Below are 19,793 nucleotides of genomic sequence, written 5' to 3'. Positions count from 1 at the left end.
CTGGGAGGGGGAAGCACATGCAGATGAATAAATAGCTTTTGCCGACTTTGGGGCCGATGCTGATACAGCCTCGTAATCAAAAAGCAGCTCTGAGACACCTGGCTGCACTGGTAGCCAAGAAGGGCTCTGCAGGAGGAAGACTGGAAACGAAGCTTCGTGAATGAATTTACATTGATGAATGGTGCCTTTTGCCAATCATGCTGTTTTTCTCTCAATGGATTTTATTTTAAAACTAGGGGCCCAGTGCACCAACTTGTGCACCTTGAAAGGAACTGTGGGCCTTGACGCTGCCATGGGCACAGGGGTGGGTCTTGGCCCATCCTCCGTGCCCCCGGTTCCCTGTCTGCCCACAGCCCTGCTCCCACACGCTGATGGCACAAAGCAATTGGGGCTGGCGCCAGCAGTGGGTGCGAGCAGCAGCTGCTGCCCAATTGCCCCTCAGGAGTAGGGGGAGGTGGAGAAGCCCTCAGGGGTGATTGGGGCCAGCACTGGGCGCCAGCAGCAGGTGTGAGCAGGGCTGGCGCTGGCAGCAGGTGCAGGCGCCCAGCGGGACCATGGTGCATGGGAGCAAAGAATTTTCAGTAACCACCAGAGGCTTGCCCTGATGACACGATTGGTGCCCCACCTTGGTCTGGCACCCCTGCTCATCTGCTCCACCATCCTGCCATAGCCAATGCCTGCCATGTTCCACGCTCTGCCGCCTACTGACGATGCCTGCCATGTTCCGTGTGTGCCCCTGGTGGTCAACACACATCATAGTGACTGGCTGTTCAGTTGTTCCTCCCTTTGGTCTATTTGCATGCTAGGGTTTTATATATATAGATGTTTGAGGGCGGCCTCATGGAGGAGGTGGAAGCACCTTAGCCTGGTTTTGAAGTGAGGTAGAGAGCACAAAGATAAACTGAAATATAGATGGAGGGTGGAACAAGAGAACTCCCATTTGTCTTTACCGACTAGTGTAATGACTCCTGAAAGTATGACAGACTGCATTCAGCAGGTGGTCAGACTTCAAGCAAACATTAGCCATTTAGAATATGGGGAAAATATTATTTAGGATATAGAAATATAGAATATACTTTTTGAATCCTACCCGAGGGTCTCTCTCTCTCTCTCTCTCTCTCTCTCTCTCTCTCTCTCTATATATATATATATATATATATATATATATATATATATATATAATATACTAGTGGCCCTATGCACAAAATTTGTGCATGGGTAGGGTCCCTAGGCCTGGCTGATGATTAGGGCTGGCTGACGATTAGGGCTGATTTGTGGGGCGACCTGCAGGGCGATTGGGGCAGGGAGGGCACAGGCACCCACCTTGGCTGGCCTGGGGCCTGCAGGCTGGGGACAGCTCCTGCATTGAGCATCTTCCCCCTGGTGGTCAATGCACATCATAGCGACCAGTCATTCCACCAGTCATTCTGCTGTTCTGTGGATTTGCATATTAGGCTTTTATTATACAGTGGGGCCTTGACTTACGAGTGTCCCGACTAACGAGTTTTTCAAGATACGAGCCATCTCTCGGCTGATTTTTTACTTTGAGTTGCGAGCTAAAATTCGGGTTATGAGCCAGCTTCAGATACCCCACTGCTGGTTGGTGCAGCGAACGTCACAGTGAACGCCACAACATCACCCCAGCATCACGTGTCACACTTGTTCACTTTAAGATTTGACATACGAGTAATTTGAGTTACAAGCTCCGTCACAAAACAAATTAAACTCATAAATCAAGGCCCCACTGTATAGGATAGTCAAACCCACCACCTTTTGGTGTATAGGATGATGCCATAATCTTTTGACTACAGAAAAAACTTCTGGGAAATGAGGTGAACCCAAACACACACACACACTCATCTATATATATAAAAGCCTAAGCGACCATCCAACCATTGGACCATTCGCCTGTTAGCTATGACGTGCAATGACCACCATGGGGCAGATGCTCCAACCAGTAGAAGAGAGTGCCCGATTCCTCGTGGAATTGGCCGTGGGTTAGGTTGCAGCTGGGGTACTGTCGACCCCGAATCTGCTTCACCTGCACCCCAAACCCAGAGAGGAGGGAGCCCGATTCCAAGGTGTGTCACCCAAGAACCACCCTCTCACAATCCATGACCCCTCAGGGGATGTCAGAGAGCCAGTTTCAGCTGATCCCCGCAGGCCAGACTGAGGGACCCCACCGATGCACGAATCCATGCACCGGGCCTCTAGTATGTATATACACATATCTGTATGTTAACACATAGATCAATTGTGAAGATGTATTTGGAGCTGAATGTACTAGTTTGGTATTATACATAGTAAGTTTACTGCTATAACCACATTGCTAACTGTTTTTTTTTCAGGCAACTGTCAACTCGGCCTTGAATTCTCACAGCTAGTGGATCAGATTCACAAAAGCATCACTCTGGGGCCCAGAGTAAAAGGGGCCAGCACATTTCAGTAGTCCCTGAAGGTATCATGCTATTGTAGCACATTTCTATTAATGATAGCTACCATTTTGTTTAAAGAGGCAGAGAAGCAAATGTTTTTTAAAAGATTGCCATTAAAACTCATTAACATAAAAAACAATTCTTTCCTACTTAGAGAGAGAAACATGAGCTACATGGAAAAACCTCTACCATGTTCACGTGATGCCAGGTAGACCAACGGGACTCTCTGCCCTGGCATGTCTTCCCGTGACGATAGGATCTGATTCTGTCTCTTTCCTTCTCAGTCCTCAGAGTTGTACTGTATATTCAGGAACAAGTTCTGTCTTATGGAAAATCTAGCTTTGAAAAATTATCACATGTTTTGTAAACCCAAGCATTAAAGGCTAATAACTTGATATTTTGATTTCTCAATAGTTCTATTCCAATCTCTTTGTTTTTCTTTAAATTCTTCAGTGTGGATGAATCAGAGATGCTTTTATCTTTAAGCTTTTCACTTGGCACTACCACAGAAAAATCATATAACTGTACTTGAAAGAAATGACCTCAGTTTTAATTGATAGTTTAAAAAGGCTGTAAGCCTAGCACCCCAATCTGGACCTACTCATAGTGGGTGCAGGGTTTGCTCATCTCTTCACACTCCAGTTGGACCCTTGGTGCTGCATATAACAGGAGCATCTCCCATATCAAACATGGGGCAGGTTCCCCACTGGCTGGAAATAAAACAATAAGGATGTGTCATTGAAGCAGCTACATGAAGTAACCTTCCAGATCGACCCCAAAGTTCCAAATAACATTGTAGCCATTCATTAGCTATAACTTAAGCACTTTCTTTCTTAGGCCTTCTTGCAACAGCACCTTCTATACTAACGTTACATATAATCTAGGATCCAGAGGACATGGAATTCTTAGGGTTGGAAAACTTGGAAAAACTAATTAGGAATCGAGGGCTGCTCATAATACTAGTAAAATGCCACTCACGTGGGACTTCAGGTGCACATTCTGGCTGATTTCAAGCCAATGAGTGATCCTGTGAATTATGTCTGGTTGATGTAATAGATTGTAGACACATATGATATTGCTTGACAGAATCTTTGTGAGGTAGGAAAATTGAGCTGGCAGTCAGATAACATGCTCTGCAAGGAGCTGACACCACACGAGTGTCACTTTATGCAGCAGGCAGTTTTCTTTCCTGGACTCGAAGCTATTCAAGATTTTATTAGAGCAGGGCGAAAAAGAAGGATGGTTGACCCTTGAACAACGCAGTGAGGGGATAGTAGCACTGACCCTTGGAAAATCTGTGTATAACTTTTAACTCCCTCAAAACTGAAGTTGTCCCTCCGTATCAGCGGGGGATGGGGTTGGTTTCAGGACCCCCAGGGATGCCAGACTAGCTGATGCTGAGCCCCCTGTATAAAATGGTGGACCAGTGCACATGCTCGGCCCTCCACATCCAGACTCCCAACTGCTGATCAAGAGCAGTACAGATATTTGTTGAAAAATATACACACATAAGTGGATGGTGGAGTTCAAACCCATGTTGTTCAAGGGTCAGCTGTAGAGTTATAAATGCAACAATCTCCAACCCCCAAGTGATCAGACAGGGACCCCACACTGAGCAGGCAGAGCCTTGTGTGCCTTGGGAGATGCTGGTGAGAAGGAAAATGCCACGTGTGGCTGTCATGGTACTTTGGGTATTAACTCAAAGAGGTGAGCCTCCCGATTATACTGAGAAACACCTGGCTTACAGTGAGGTCTGCAAAAACACAGCAAAGCACCTCCCCCCTCCCCCGCCCCCCGCCCCGGCTGAATCCAGCCAGGTATTCCACCCCCTTCTTTTCTTGGCAGATCACATAATCTGTCTGACTGGAATTTTTAGTCAAGAATTTGTATTGCTTTTAGGTAGTTTATCAGCTACCCTTCCCCCCAAAGCAGGATTCTAAATATGTTTTACTGGTGAGATTCCACCAGTGCAGAATTGGTACATGCTGCCTTGTTGCCATGGTAAAGAGGAAATTAAATTGTGATACAGTGGTGCTATAAATAAAATACCTTCCTTCTTAAGTTTACTCATTGTGTAATAAGCCCAGTAGGTTCAACATTACATGCAGCAACCAAGCCTTTATAACATGTATTATTTAAGCCAATGCCAAATTACAAGAACAAGAGAAAGGATGGACAGATTCTAACATTAGAGGGCAAGAATTGAGTCTCTGTAATTCTGTTTTCATGCCCTCTAGAACAATGGCACATAGAATGTCCCTTTGCATAATGAGCTTGATATCGTAAGTCCCAAGGCCCCAGTATGATAATCTGAACAAGAGAAAGGGGTCAGAAACCTTGCGCTTTATTTGCTGATTCCTGGGGATGACTCACATGCATAACTCTTAAAGGCCTGGCTCTCGTCTCTGCCACCTGGAACAGAGTCGATGTACCTTCTGTGAGTGCGTGCTCTGCTGTTGTGTGTGCAAGACACTTTCTCAGCAACTCGGGGGCAGAGTGCACAGGGGCAGCTTCATTTGGTATTTTTATGGTTGGAGTTTAATCAGTCTCTTTAAAGGGAAAATGTAACAAGGGAAGAGCTACAGCAGGGAGGGGCTGCGCTCTGCCAGGCTGCTGGAGAGTCGTTCCAGGAGACCTGACTGGCTTCAGTCCCTTCTGAAATCAGTGTTGGTTTTTCTTCTCGGTGGCAGGTGCGAAGATAATGTGAACCTCCTAAGGCTTTCCAGATGGTGTTAGACTCAAACTGCTTTATGTTCTCACTCAAGTATTGGAACCTCACACTCAAACCTGGACCTTCAATTAGAAAAATGATGGGAGGCTTCCAAACAGCCTCGTCCTGTGAGTCCTGGCTGTGTTCCATGGGCATTGCCAGTCTGGTGGCTCTGGGGGCTTGCCATGCCATCTAATGAGAGCTCCATTAAAAAAATCTCACCCACTGGGCTGTGACATTGGGACTGAAAGACATGTGTTTTTGCAGCCTCTGCAATTTTGTCACAGACTAAGGAGCTATTCACTTGGTATATTATAGATTCACTATAGATATTAAAGATTAGGGAATGTGAATCTGCATCTACATATAAAGATATCTATATTAATGAAGAGCTAATATGCTAATGGTCTATATGCCGTTACGGTAACGACCAGGTCATTAGCATATTAGCTGGGGCGTTGCTCTGCAGACAGGGCGGAAGTGGGGAGGGCCTAGAGGAGGCAGGACCATTCTGTGCTGGGGAGGGCAGAGTTGAGAACCCATAGCGCCCCCCTCCCCAGTCCTTTGCCACCCATTGCTCGCACTCTGAGTGCCGCACGGCCCACCTGCCAGAGGAAGGAGCCCAGCGCAGCACAGGCTCCGCTCTCCTCTGGCGCCATGAGGGGCAAAGCTGCCGTGTTGCTCCAGAGATGGGTGGAAGTGGGGAGGCACCCAGAGAAGGTGGGACCAGCCTGAGGTCTCTGGAGGGACTGAGGTCAGAGTTTGAAGTGGCCAGAGAAGGCCAGAGGGTTTAGGGGCTGGGCCAGACTTGCTGGAGCTCTGCGTGAAGAGGTTCTGGTGTCAAGGCAGGGCTGCAGGTGGGTGGACCATGCCGTGCTGCGCGATTTCGAATTGTGCGCTGGGCTTCTAGTATATATATGATAGACTATAAAAGCACTTAGAGCAGGGGTGGGCAAACTTTTTGACTCGAGGGCCACAGTGGGTTCTTAAACTGGACCGGAGGGCCAGAACAAAAGCATGGATGGAGTGTTTGTGTGAACTAATATAAATTCAAAGTAAACATCATTACATAAAAGGGTATGGTCTTTTTTTTTTTTTTTTTTTTTAGTTTTATTCATTTCAAATGGGCCGGATCCAGCCCGCGGGCCATAGTTTGCCCACGGCTGACTTAGAGTATAATTCCAAGGATGGGCATTTTGTGTTTACCACTTAGCAGAAAACAAGTAAGGATGATAATGCCAGGCAGCATGGCACCATGGGTGGAAGGTGGGCTTTGACTGTACATAGATCTGGGATCACAAGCCAGGCTCTGACACTCACCTAGCTGATGGCCTTGGGCAAGTCTCTAGCCCTTTCTCAGCCTGGGGTTTCTCATCTCTAAATGAATGCCCAAGCAACAGACACTGGACTTAAACTCACACTGATTGTAACTTTAAGTGGAAGTGAGGATTAAATAAAATAAGGTGTCATTGCAAGTGGCTCAGAGAGAGCCTGACACATAGGAAATGTTCACAACAGGGAATAAATAAGCTTCATATACACAGTAGTCCTCATTAAATGCCATGATAGGTTCTGAAACTTGAAGCAAAAAGACATATAATGAAACCAGTTTTAGGCTAGACTAGTTGATATAAACAAGAGTTAAACTCCTATGGCATGTCATGAATGCAACTTAAATGACATTGAACAAAATGGTATTATTTGTTTATTTGAGGATCTGCTGTACTTTCTTTAATTACCATTTTCTTTTTCCTTTTTATTTTTTAATATATATTTTTATTGATTTCAGAGAGGAAGGGAGAGAGAGAAACATCAATGATGAGAGAGAATCATTGATTGGCAGCCTCCTGTATGCCCCCCACTGGGGATCGAACCCACAACCTGGGCATGTGCACTGACCAGGAATTGAACCATGACCTGCTGGTTCATAGTCTATGCTCAACCACTGAGCCATACCGGCTGGGCTGTAATTATTTTAATAATGTAGATGGGTTATATATTACTTTTAACCTAAAATAATAAGCTGATATCCTATCTAATAAAAGAATAATATGCAAATTAACCATTACTCCATCACCCCCTCATTCCGTCACAAAGATGGCAGCAGCCATGGAGCTGGAGTGAGCAGGAGGCTTGGGTTGTCCCTGGTGATGGAGGAAAGAAGCTTACTGCCTGCCCTGACCAGCTCTGAGCTCCACTCAAGGCTACAAAGTTTCAATTATAGAAGATAAATAAATCCCTGATACCTACTTCCAGCCGGCTGCTCAAGGAAGGGCTGAGAACCTCAGTTGCCAGGGGCAACCCAGGCTTCGAGCCAGACCAACACTACAGTGTTTCAATTATAGAAGTTAAATAAATCTCAGATACCTGCTTCTAGCCTGCGGGTGTGGCCAGCCTGAAAACAGTCCTCAGCCCCTCACCCAGGCTGGCCAGGCACCCCAGTGGGGACCCCCACCCTGAAGAGGGTGTGGCCAGCCTGAAAATGGCCATCAGCCCCTCACCCAGGCTGGCCAGGCACCCCAGTGGGGATCCCCACCCTGAAGGGGGGGTGACCAGACTGAAAACGGCCCTCAGTCTCTCACCCAGGCTGGCCAGGCACCCAAGCGGGACCCCCACCCTGATCCAGAACACCCTTCAGGGCAAACCAGCTGGCCCCCACCCATGCACCAGGCCTCTATCTTACCTAATAATAGACAAACATTCAAATTGACCATATTTTCACTATGCCTTAAGCCACACCCACCATCCAATTAGAGTGACTATATGCAAATTAACCCAACCAAGATGGCAGTGGCAGCCACGGAGCTGGAGCGAGCAGGAGGCTTGCTTACTCCAGTGATGGAGGAAGCCAGCCTGTCGCTGGCTCTGAGCTCCACTCAAAAGCAACAAAGTTACAATTATAGAAGGTAAAGAAACCCCAGATACCTGCTTTCAGCAGGCCGTGGCCATGGAGCTGGAGAGAGCAGGAGGCTTGCTTGCCCCTGTGATGGAAGAAGCCAAGCTTCCCAGTGCTGCTGCCTCCTCTCAAGGCAACAAAGTTTCAATTATACAAGGTAAATAAACCCCAGATACCTGCTTCCAGTCGCCACGGCCACAGAGCTTGAGCAAATTAAAAAACAACAACAAAAAAACCCAAAAGACTGGGAGCTTCAGTCACCAGGGGGCTTGGTCAGTCTGAAAACAGCCATCAGCCCCTCACCCAGGCTGGCCAGGCACCCTAGTAGGGACCCTTACCCTGAAGGGAGTTTGGGCAGCCTGAAAACAGCCATCAGCCCCTCACCCAGGCTGGCCAGGCACCCCAGTGGGACCCCCACCCTGATCGAGGACATCCTTCAGGACAAACCAGTTGGCCCCCACCTGTGCACCAGGCCTCTATCTTATATAATACAAAGGTAATATGCAAACTGACCCTAACAGCAGAATGACTGGGAATGACTGGTAACTATGACGCACATTGACCACCAGGGGGCAGACGATCAATGCAGGAGCTGCCCCCTGGTTGTCAGTGCACTCCCACAGGGGGAGCTCTGCTCAGCCACAAGCTAGGCTAATGGGTGCCAGTACAGCGGTGGTAGTGGGAGCCTCTCCCGCCTCCTCAGCAGCACTAAGGATGTCTGACTGCAACTTAGGCCTGCTCCCCGCTGGCAAGTGGCCATCCCCCTAGGGCTGCTGGGCTGCCAGAGGGATGTCTTACTGCCAGCTTGGGCCTGATCCCCCAGGGAGCAGGCCTAAGCCAGCAGGTGGACATCCTCCAAGGGGTCCCAGACTGCAAGAGGGCATAGGTCTGGCTGAGGGACTGCCCCCCCCCCACCGAGTGCACAAATTTTTGTGCACCGGGCCTCTAGTCCTATATAATAAAAGGGTAATATGCAAATTGACCCTCACAGCAGAATGACTAGGAATGACTGGTCACTGTGACACACACTGACCACCAGGGGGCAGACGCTCAATACAGGAGATGCCCCCTGGTGGTCAGCGTGCTCCCACAGGGGGAGCTCTGCTCAGCCACAAGCCAGGGACAGCTGCCAGTACAGCAGTGGTGGTGGTGGGAGCCTCTCCTGCCTCCTCAGCAGCACTAAGGATGTCCGACTGCAGCTTAGGTCTGCTCCCCGCTGGCAAGTGGACATCCCCCGAGGGCTCCTGGGCTGCCAGAAGGATGTCTGACTGCCAGCTTAGGCCCAATCCCCTGGGGAGCGGGCCTAAGCCAGCAGGTGATCATCCCCCGAGGGGTCCCAGACAGCGAGAGGGCACAGGCTGGGCTGAGGGTCCCCTCGAGTGCACAAATTTTTGAGCACTGGGCCTCTAGTAGAAAGAATAAAAAACACTTTGGATAAAATAAACTTCGTATGTATACAAGTATATGTCTAACACATTTATATATCCCAGCAGTTCAAGGAACAAAACTAGCTGCCAGCTGTATTTGCTCTTTAATATGTTTGTTCTGAAACCCAACTTCAAGAGCACGACAGAGATAACTTAATAAACATCCTCAGGGTTTCAGGCCATTAGTGCAGGCAATTTTCACTGTGGCCAGGATTCACAGGAGTCTCCTTGGGACAGACACTGAGTCCAAAAGGAAGGATGGGAAACCACATTAGTCACTTTTGAAAAAATGGAAGCAGCATAGGTTTGATTTCCATGTAGATGTAGAGCTAACCCGAGCACTTCCTGTCCTTTGCCTACATTACATTTGTGGGCAAGCATCACAATGGCATCGTATTGTCTGGTACATTTTGCCTTCTTCCTAGCAGGAAAGCTCTTATTTCTTATGCCTCAGCCTCTTCACTGGCTTTACTAGTAAGGTTCTTTCAAACATCTGGTTTATGTTTTTTAATTTTTATTGGATGATCTTCTTCCATTATTTCTTTCTTTTTTTAAATTTAAAGAAAATCTTTATTGTTGGAAGTATTACATATGTCCCCTTCCCTCCCCCCATTTACCCCTTCTAACCTTCCCCCCACCCCCGGCCTTCATAGCACTATTGTCAGTGACCATGGGTTTTGCATATATGCATACAAGTTCTTTGGTTGATCTCTTCCTACCTACCCACCCACTCATCCCTGCCTTCCCTCCGAGGTTCGACAGTCTGTTCAATGCTTCTATGTCTCTGGATCTATTTTTGTTCATCAGTTTATGTTGTTCATTAGATTCCACATATGAGTACGATCATGTGATACTTATCTTTCTCTGACTGACTTACTTTGCTTAGCATAATGCTCTCCAGGACTATCCATGCTGTTGCAAATGGTAAGAGTTCTTTATTATTGCCGTGTAGTATGCCATTGTGTAAATGTACCAGTTTTTTATCCACTCATTTGCTGATGGGCATTTAGGCAGTTTCCAAATTTTAGCTATTGTAAATTGTGCTGCTATGAACATAGGGATGCATATATCCTTTCTGATTGGTGTTTCTGATTTCTTGGGATATATTCCTAGAAGTGGGATCACTGGGTCAAATGGGAATTCCATTTTTAATTTTTTGAGGAAACTCCATATTGTTTTCCACAGTGGCTGCACCAGTCTTCATTCCCACCAGCAATGCATGAGGGTTCCTTTTTCTCCACATCCTTGCCAACACTTGTCATTTGTTGATTTGTTGATGATAACCAACAAATAAGTGTGAGGTGGTATCTCATTGTTGTTTTGATTTGCATCTCTCAGATGATAAGTGACTGAACATTTTTTCATGTGCCTCTTGGCCTTCTGTATGTCCATTTTGGAGAAGTGTCAATTTAGGTCCTTTGCCCATTTTTTAATTGGATTGTCTTCCTTTTGTTAAGTTGTATAGGTTCCCTATATATTTTGGAGATTAACCCTTTATTGCATATATCATTGGCAAATATGTTCTCCCATGCAGTGGGCTCTCTTGTTATTTTGTTGATGTTTCTTTTGCTGTGAAGAAGCTTTTTATTTTGATGTGGTCCCCATCTACTTTGTTATTGGAGAATATTTTAAGATCTGAAGCCCAGCCAGCATAGCTCAGTGGTTGAGTGTCGACCTATGAACCAGGAGGTCACAGTTCAATTCCTAGTCGGGACACATGCTTGGGTTGTGGGCTCAATCCCCAGTGTAGGGGTATAGGAGGCAGCCGATCAACAACTCTTGCTTATCATTGATCTATCTCTCTCTCCCTCTTCATTACTCTCTGAAATCAATAAAAAATAGATTTTTAAAAAAGATATTCAGATAATTTTTGTTAGAGCATGATTTAATAGCCCTACTGGTCTGAGCAAACTTGTAGAAAGAAATGTGATCCAGTGAAAATGGTAGCACTGGGTGCCTATACATTCTTGACTCTCTGAGTCTCTCCCCCTCCCTCCCTCTTTCCATCAGTGGCATATTCTTTAGTACAGTCCCTTCTCAGAGCTACTTACTAGCTATTTAGCAAACTCCTATTTAATTTTAATTTAAGATAAGGTCTGAAACTTGTCCCCAGAGTCCGATGAATGTTAAAAGGGAACAGGAAGCTTTCAACCTTTCTGATACTGATTAAAAGAAGAAACTCTTCTAATGTCAGTTGAAATCACTAGTTTTCCAATTCTACTCACATGGATTTAGTTATCTAAACTTAACGAGATCCTTTCCCACTCTTTCTTTAGAGTGGTGGTTCAACTGGGCAACTTTGTCCCCCAGTGGACATTTGTCAGTGTCTGGAGACATTTGTGGTTGTCACACTGCGGGAGGAGTAGTGGTGCTACTGGCATCTAGTGTGCAGAGGCCAGGGATGTTGTTAAATATCCCACAATGCACAGAACAGCCTGCCACAAAAAAGTATCGATCTAAATTGTCAGCAGTGCTCAGGCTGAGCAGCCCCACACTAGAACAGAGGTTTCTAACCTTGGTGGTACATTAGAATCACCTGTAGGCTTTAAAAATTTCTGATGTCAAGATTCTCACCAGATCAAATAGTCATTGGGTAGGACTGACCATACAATTTGTGGAGGCCAGGGCTGTTTCTGACATGCTACAGGACCTCCTCACTTTTACACCAGGTTTTCACAGTGTGGAGCAAGTGCCCACTGGTGGCCTGTGGCATGAAGTCAGTGGCACAAAGAGGGAACTTTGAAAACAAAACATGTTTATTTATTTAAATACTAGAGGCCCGGTGCACAAAAATTTGTGCACTCAGGTGGGAGGGGGGGTCCCTCAGCCTGGCCTATGCCTTCTTGCAGTCTGGGACCCCTCGGGAGATAACGACCTGCTGGCTTAGGCCTGCTCCCGGGTGGCAGAGGGCAGGCCCAATCCCTAGGTGCAGCCCCTGGTCGGGCTCAGAGCAGGGCCGATTGGGGAGTTGGGACACCGCACCCTGTCATGCACAGAGCAGGGCGGATTGGGAGGTTGTGATGCCACCCTCAGTCAAGCTCAGGGTAGGGCCGATTGGGGGGTTGGAGCACTGCCCCCTGTCACACTCAAGGCAGGGTCGATGGGGAGGTTGCGGCGCCACCCCCTGTCATGCACAGAGCAGGGCCAATCAGGGGTTTGGGGTGCTGCCCCCTGTCACGCACAAAGCAGGGCTCATCAGGGGGGTTGGGGCTCTGTACCCTGTCACGCACAGAGCAGGGCCCATCAGGGGGTTGGGGAGCTCCCCCCTGTCATGCACAGAGCAGGGCCCATCAGGGGGTTGGGCGCTGCCCTCTATTACCCACAGAGCAGGGCCAATCAGGGGGTTGGGGCGCTGCCACTCTCACACTAGGGCAGGGCCGATGGGGAGGTTATGGCTCTACCCGTCACATACAGAGCAGGGCCCATGGGAGGGGAGGGGGATTGGGGCGCCGCACCCTGTCACACACAGAGCAGAGCCCATCAGGGGGTTGGGGCACCGCACCCTGTCACACACAGAGCCGCAGGGCGATCAGTGGGTTGGGGGGCTCCCCCCTATCAGGCACAGAGCAGGGCTGATCAGGGGGTTGGGGTGCCTTCCCCTGTCATGAACAGAGAAAGGTGGATAGGGAGGTTGTGGTCCCGCCCCCTGTCACACACAGAGCCGCAGGGCGATCAGGGGGTTTGGGCGCTGCCCCCTGTCACACTGATCCCGGTGCTGGGAGGTCTCTCAGCTCCGCTGATCCCAGTGCTGGGAGGCATATTACCCTTTTACTATATAGGATAGAGGCCTGGTGCACGGGTGGGGGCTGGCTGGTTTGCCCTGAAGGGTGTCCTGGATCAGGGTGAGGGTCCCCACTGGGGTGCCTGGCCAGTCTGGGTGAGGGGCTGAGGGCTGTTTTCAGGCTTGTGGGTGACTGAAGCTCCCAACCGCTCCTTTTTTTCTTTTTTTTTTTTTTTATTCTGGGCCAGCTTTAGCTCTGGCTCCAGCTCTGAGGCCTCTGCTGCTGAAAGCAGGTATCTGGTTTGTTTAGGTTCTATAATCAAAACTCTGTATTAACTTTAGCTCTGAGATCCCGGCTGACTGAAAGCTGGTTTCTGGGGTTTTGTTTAGCTTCTATATTTGTTACAAGGTTTCAAACTGCAAGCTCAGAGGCTGGCAAGGCAGGCGGGGAACTTTGGTTTCCTCCATCACTGAAGCAAGCAAGCCTCATGTTAGCTTCCAGCTGCCTGGCTGCCGGCCGCCATCTTGGCTGGCAGTTAATTTGCATATTGCCTTGATTAGCCAATGGGAAGGGTAGCGGTCGTACGCTAATTACCATGTTTCTCTTTTATTAGATAGGACTAGAGGCCTGGTGCATGAAATTTGTGTGCGGGAAGGGGGGTGTCCCTCAGCCCGACCTGCACCTTCTCCAATCTGGGACCCCTAGTGCTGGCAGTCGGACATCCCTCTCACAATCCGGGACAATTGGCTCCTAACCGCCCACATGCCTGCCAGCCTGATCACCCCCAACTTCTCCCCTGCCAACCTGATTGATGCCTAACTGCTCCCTTCCTCACCTGATCATCCCCAACTGCCCTCCCCTGCCAGCCTGATGGCCCCCAACTGCCCTCCCCTGCTGGCCCGATCACTTCCAACTGCCCACTAGTGTTGGTCCGATCACTCCCAACTGCCCTCCCCTGCCAGCCCAATCACTCCCAACTGCCCTCCCCTGCTGGCCCATTTGCTCCCAACTTCCCTCCCCTGCCGACCCGATCACTCCCAACTTTCCTCCCCTGCCAGCCTGATTGCCCACAACTGCCCTCCCCTGCTGCAACCTGCCTCCTCCACCGGGACTGGCCTCCTCTGCACTGTGCAGAGCCGCGGGACCCCCAGGCCTCACTGCGCGGAGCAGCCGCAGGGCCTCACCTCTGCTGTGCTTGTGGTCACCTTGTGGCAGCCACCTCGTGGCAGTCATCTTTGTGGTGACAATCTTGTGGCGACCATCTTGTGACAACGTCGCGCACAAGGGCACAAGAACCACCTATGCTTTTATTAGTATAGATGTATTAGGAAAGAAAACAGCACATCAAGTCTGTGGTATGTATTATTGCTGCAGAAAAGGTTAGATTCAATTTTTTTAGATTTAAATTTTAAAAGTGAGTTGGTTTAAATAAAAGTATTAAGCAAATAATAGCAGAGGTGGTGTGGAGAGACGGCAAAGCTTGTGAATTATCTACTCAAATAACTGAAATATGAGACACACTGTTTTAAATCTTTGTAGTTAATAATGAGAATATAGTGAACTAACATTGTAAAAGAGCTCTGTAAAAGTAGACAAAGCATTAAGTTGTTATTGTGGGTTTTGTGCCTCCACTCCTTGAAACTTGTGATGCCATTTTCCTCCCAACAGAGTCTAGGCATGTTACTGGGCTCTGAATGATAGAGTGCTTGACCATGGACATTTTATATATATAACAAATTCTAAGATGAATTTCCAAATATCTGGGACAAGTGACTAGGAACTTTATAATAATAACAGATTCAGTTTCTGTTCAGGGGGTCTTCAAAGTGCAGTCCTTCCTGTTTGTACAGTGGGACCCTTTGCATCCATTAAATATAATGAAGGACAATTACTGCTGATGTGTAAAGATATTAAATTAGAAAAGCAGGTTTCAGGAGAGTAGAATGGAACACATTTATATTAGAAAGAAGAAGCGAAGGATACATTTGTGAAAGGATTGACCCAAGTGATAGGGTTGGATTCATCTTTTTTACTTTTAGCTTCTCTGTCTCTCCTCATTTTTCTGTGATGAAGTTAGATTTCAAACTTGAGGAATAACATTTGTACACAAAATACACTAATTCTGCTGTGGTCACACATGACTATCCTGACACCATTGGATGCAGGGTTTGTATGTGTTGTAAGATGCTGATTTCATGCAGCTGGAGCCACCAGTGGGCGGGAAGGTGAATGGCGCTGTGGATACAGAAGGACTTGTCAGGTGTGTGGCCCTACACACATGGAAGGATTGTGAGCTGGGACGGGAGCATGAGGGGCGGGACAGGCACTGAGCCGCAGGCCTCCTTGGTGCGGCTAGTCAGGAGATGTTGGGGATGGCGAGGCCTGGGGATTTCTGTCAATATCATATTGCATTACATCACAACTAGTTCAAGGCCACTCCAGAGAATTAGTTGCTTTTCACAGAATCCACAATGCCTTCCCTGGGTCTCAGAATAAAAAAGTTTGTGAAAATAGCATAAAAGCACCTTTGATTTGTGGTCTGGGTGAGTATATCTTCTTTCTTACTCTCTCCTGTTTGTTTTGTGGAATGTCATCTTGCTGAACTTGTTCATTGTGCCTTTGAATAGCACATTATACTTTCTATAAAGCCCCTGAGTGGGAAAGCTTGTGAGGGGAGTTTCATACGTGGGCCCCCTTCACTGTGTTATGCACCTGAAACTAATATAAAATAACACTGACTGTCAACTGTAATATATATGTCCTATCTAATAAAAGAGAAACATGGTAATTGGCGTACGACCGCTACCCTTCCCATTGGCTAATCAGGGCAATATGCAAATTAACTGCCAGCCAAGATGGTGGCTGGCAGCCAGGCAGCTTGAAACTAACATGAGGCTTGCTTGCTTCAGTGACGGAGGACTCCAACATTCCCTGCCTGCCGCTGCAGGCTTCTGAGCTACAACTCTAAGCAACTATGTAACAAATATAGAAGCTAAACAAAACCCCAGAAACCTGCTTTAGTCTGCCGGGCTTCAGCCAGCAGGATCATAACATTGTAAGCAAAGACCAGAAACCTACTTTCAGCAGCGGAGGCCTAAGAGCTGGAGCCAAGCCTCAAAGCTAAAGCTGGCCCAGAATAAAAAAGAAAAAAAAAAGAAAAAAAAGGAGCAGTTGGGAGCTTCAGTCACCCCCAGCCTGAAAACAGCCCTCAGCCCCTCACCCAGACTGGCCAGGCACCCCAGTGGGGACCCCCACCCTGAAGGATGTGTGACCAGCTGCAAACAGCCATCATCCCCTTACCCAGGCTGGCCAGGCACCCCAGTGGGGACCCGCACCCTGAAGGATGTGTGACCAGCTGCAAACAGCCATCATCCCCTCACCCAGGCTGGCCAGGCACCCCAGTGGGGACCCCCACCCTGATCCAGGACACCCTTCAGGGCAAACCAGCCGGCACCCACCCGTGCACCAGGCCCCTACCCTATATAGTTAAAGGGTAATATGCCTCCCAGCACCGGGATCAGCGGAGCCGCGAGGCCTCCCGGCACCGGGATCAGCGTGATAGGGGGCAGTGCCCAAACCCCCTGATTGCCCTGCGGTTCTGTGTGTGACAGGGGGCATGGCCACAACCTCCCTATCCACCCTGCTCTGTTCGTGACAGGGGAAGGCGCCCCAACCCCCTGATCAGCCCTGCTCTGTGCCTGATAGGGGGGAGCTCCCCAACCCCCTGACCGCCCTGCGGCTCTGTGTGTGACAGGGTGCGGCACCCCAAACCCCCCCCCAATTGCCCTGCTCTGTATGTGACGGGGTAGAGCCATAACCTCCCCATCAGCCCTGCCCTGAGTATGAGAGTGGCGGCGCCCCAACCCCCTGATGGGCCCTGCTCTGTGCATGACAGGGGGTGGCGCCGCAACCTCCCCATAGACCCTGCCTTGAGTGTGACGGGGCGGTGCCCCAACCCCCCAATCGGCCCTACCCTGAGCATGACTGAGGGTGGCATCTCAACCTCCCAATCCGCCCTGCTCTGTGCATGACAGGGGGCGGTGTCCCAACTCCCCAATCGGCCCTGCTCTGAGCCCGACCAGGGGCTGCACCTAGGGATTGGGCCTGCCCTCTGCCACCCGGGAGCAGGCCTAAGCCAGCAGGTCGTTATCTCCCGAGGGGTCCCAAACTGCAAGAGGGCACAGGCCGGACTGAGGAACACCCCCTCCCCCCCAAGTTCACAAATTTTTGTGCACCGAACCTCTAGTATGTATGTATGTGTGTGTGTATATATATATATATATGTAAAGCCAGTGACCAGAACGTAGGAACAACTGAAACGACCAGAATGATCCATTGCTATGATGCCCACTAGGGCAGCCAACCAGCCCATTGGGGGCAGGGCTGGCCGGCCAACCTCCCGCATCCCCTCTTCTCCTGACCAGCCTGGCTCCACCCCACCCATGCACGAATTCATGCACCAGGCCTCTAGTATATATATATAAAAGCCTAAGCAACCCTTATGACCAAACAACCAGAATGACCAGTTGCTATGATGCGCACTGACCACCAAGGGGAAGACACTCAATGCAGGAGCTGCCCCCTGGTGGTCAGTGCACTCTCACAGCCAACCTCCTCTGGCTGGCCAATCTCCCAAAGTCCCTCCCCCTGGCCGGCCGGCCCCGATCAAGCACTTGATCAGGGCTGGGCCCAGGGCTGGGACGGGTAACTGGGGGTAGGTGATAGTGGATGCGGCCCCTTTCCCAGGGGTGCCAAGGGCCGACTTCTTCCTCAGGGCCAGCAGCCAATGCCCCACAGTCCCTCCTCCCTTTTCCCTCCACCTGGCTGGCAGGCCCCAATTGGCCTGGCCCCAGTCAGCCTGGCCCCGATTGGCCCTGATCACTGGTCAGGCCTAGGGACCCCACCCATGCAGGAATTTCATGCACCAGACCTGTAGTTGAAAAATAAAATAAAATAAAAAAACTAAAAAACCAAGGTTTCCCTTTATCCCCCAGTGACTTTTTTTTAAGGCTTTGAGCAGTAGATAAAATGTATTTGCTCATTTTCATAAATAAAGGATTGGGAAGATACCCACCAGCTATTGACAGTACTGATTTCTGAGAAGGTGATCTGTAGCTGGGTGGGATGCCAGAGGACTTTCCTTTTATCTGTATAATTTAGTTTGTTTGTTTTTTAAAACCTCACCAGAGGTTATTTTTCCATTGATATTTAGAGAGAGTGGAATAGAGAGGGAAAGACAGAGATATATCAATGTGAGAGAAACACATTGATTGGTAGCCTCCTGCATGAGCCCTGACCAAGGCCTGGGACAGAGAGGAGACTGCAACCAAGACAAATGCCCTTGACCAGAATCAAACCCAGGACCCTTTGATCCGCAGGCCAACACTCTATCCACTGAGCCAAACCAGCTAGGACTATTTCAGGTTTGTTTTTTAAAAACTTATTTACATATTACTTGTATTACCCATACTTTCTCTATATCTGTAATAATAAAAGGATAGTATGTTAATTAGACTGGACGCCTTCCAGATGTCATTCTGGACATCCTTCCTGACAAAGCCGGGACCAGAGGGAAGCAGCCTGGGCCTGGGTGCCTGTGGGCGGCCAGAGGAGGGAAGCCCAGGTCCCAGATGCCAGAGGGTAGCCAGTGCCGGCACTCAGGGAAAGGAAGGCCTACACTTGCACAAAGGAAGGCCTACTCTTGCATCTGGCTTCTAGTAAAATACATAAAATAAAATATGAAGTAAGTGGAATTGGATATTTCTGTTTAGACCTGAAAGTCTCCATGTATGTGTGCATGCATGGCGTGTGTGTGTGCGTGTGTGTGTGTGTGGAGGGTGAGGGGTATTCAGGAAAGGGTAAAGGTAAGATCACACTTGAACTACCTTAACATAGAGACTTAAACATGTCAAAACATTGGCACTTGGTCGTGCAGTTGAGAATCAGGACCACTCACCTGGGAAAGCCCATCCTCTGAGGTGTGCTTCCCCCACTGCAAATAGCCGACGTTGCTGCGTGCTGGGACTCCATGTAGTATTTCTTGAGACTTCCCATTTTGACAGCCATTAAAGACATGTGGACTTGCTCTTCCAGTTAAAACCATGTTCAAAACTGCCTAGTGACACAGTTTATAAATACTACATTTTAGGTAGCAATGACACAAGGACTTAATTTCTTTTTTATTTTAATAATCATTTTAAAATTACCATTTTTATTGAAAAGAATGAAATCACACATGTAATTCTAGAAACATGTATGGCATTAATATTTTAGGGTTAAAACAACTGTTTTTCTTGAGCCATAGTCCGTAACTTCCCATGTGCCCACTCAGAACCTGCTGCTCATCCTCCCTTTACATTCTTTTTAAACTTTGGTTTTCATGGTAAGGATTTAAGGAGCAGGAGACTAATATGTTATTATAGAACTTTCTTTCAGTTATTAGGGATTCCTGGTGGGTCTTAACAAAATATTTTGGGGAGGTGAAGGAGGGAATTGGTGGATAAATGGTTATGGAAGGAGACTTGACTTGGGGTGGTGAACACACAATACAGTGTACAGCTGATGTGTTGTAGAATTGTGCACCGGAAACCTGTATAATTTTGT

General features: G+C 48.4%; 1 protein-coding gene across 1 annotated transcript in view; it reads right to left on the bottom strand.

The window, feature by feature from the left end:
• The window catches only part of MINDY4B (MINDY family member 4B), a gene marked incomplete at both ends in the record, with an annotated part of 46,718 nt that overhangs the window by 1,838 nt on the left and 25,087 nt on the right, over positions 1 to 19,793 (bottom strand). Inside the window, one exon of the mRNA XM_081086021.1 lies at positions 19,147 to 19,305. Coding sequence (XP_080942147.1) covers positions 19,147 to 19,305 — 159 coding nt within the window. The remainder of the gene's footprint in view (positions 1 to 19,146; positions 19,306 to 19,793) is intronic.

This window comes from Myotis nattereri (assembly GCF_964212035.1).
Source record: "Myotis nattereri genome assembly, chromosome: 3".
Classification (NCBI taxonomy): Eukaryota; Metazoa; Chordata; class Mammalia; order Chiroptera; family Vespertilionidae; genus Myotis; species Myotis nattereri.
The sequence above is the reverse complement of the archived record's forward strand: the minus strand, read 5'-3'. Positions and strand labels throughout refer to the sequence as shown.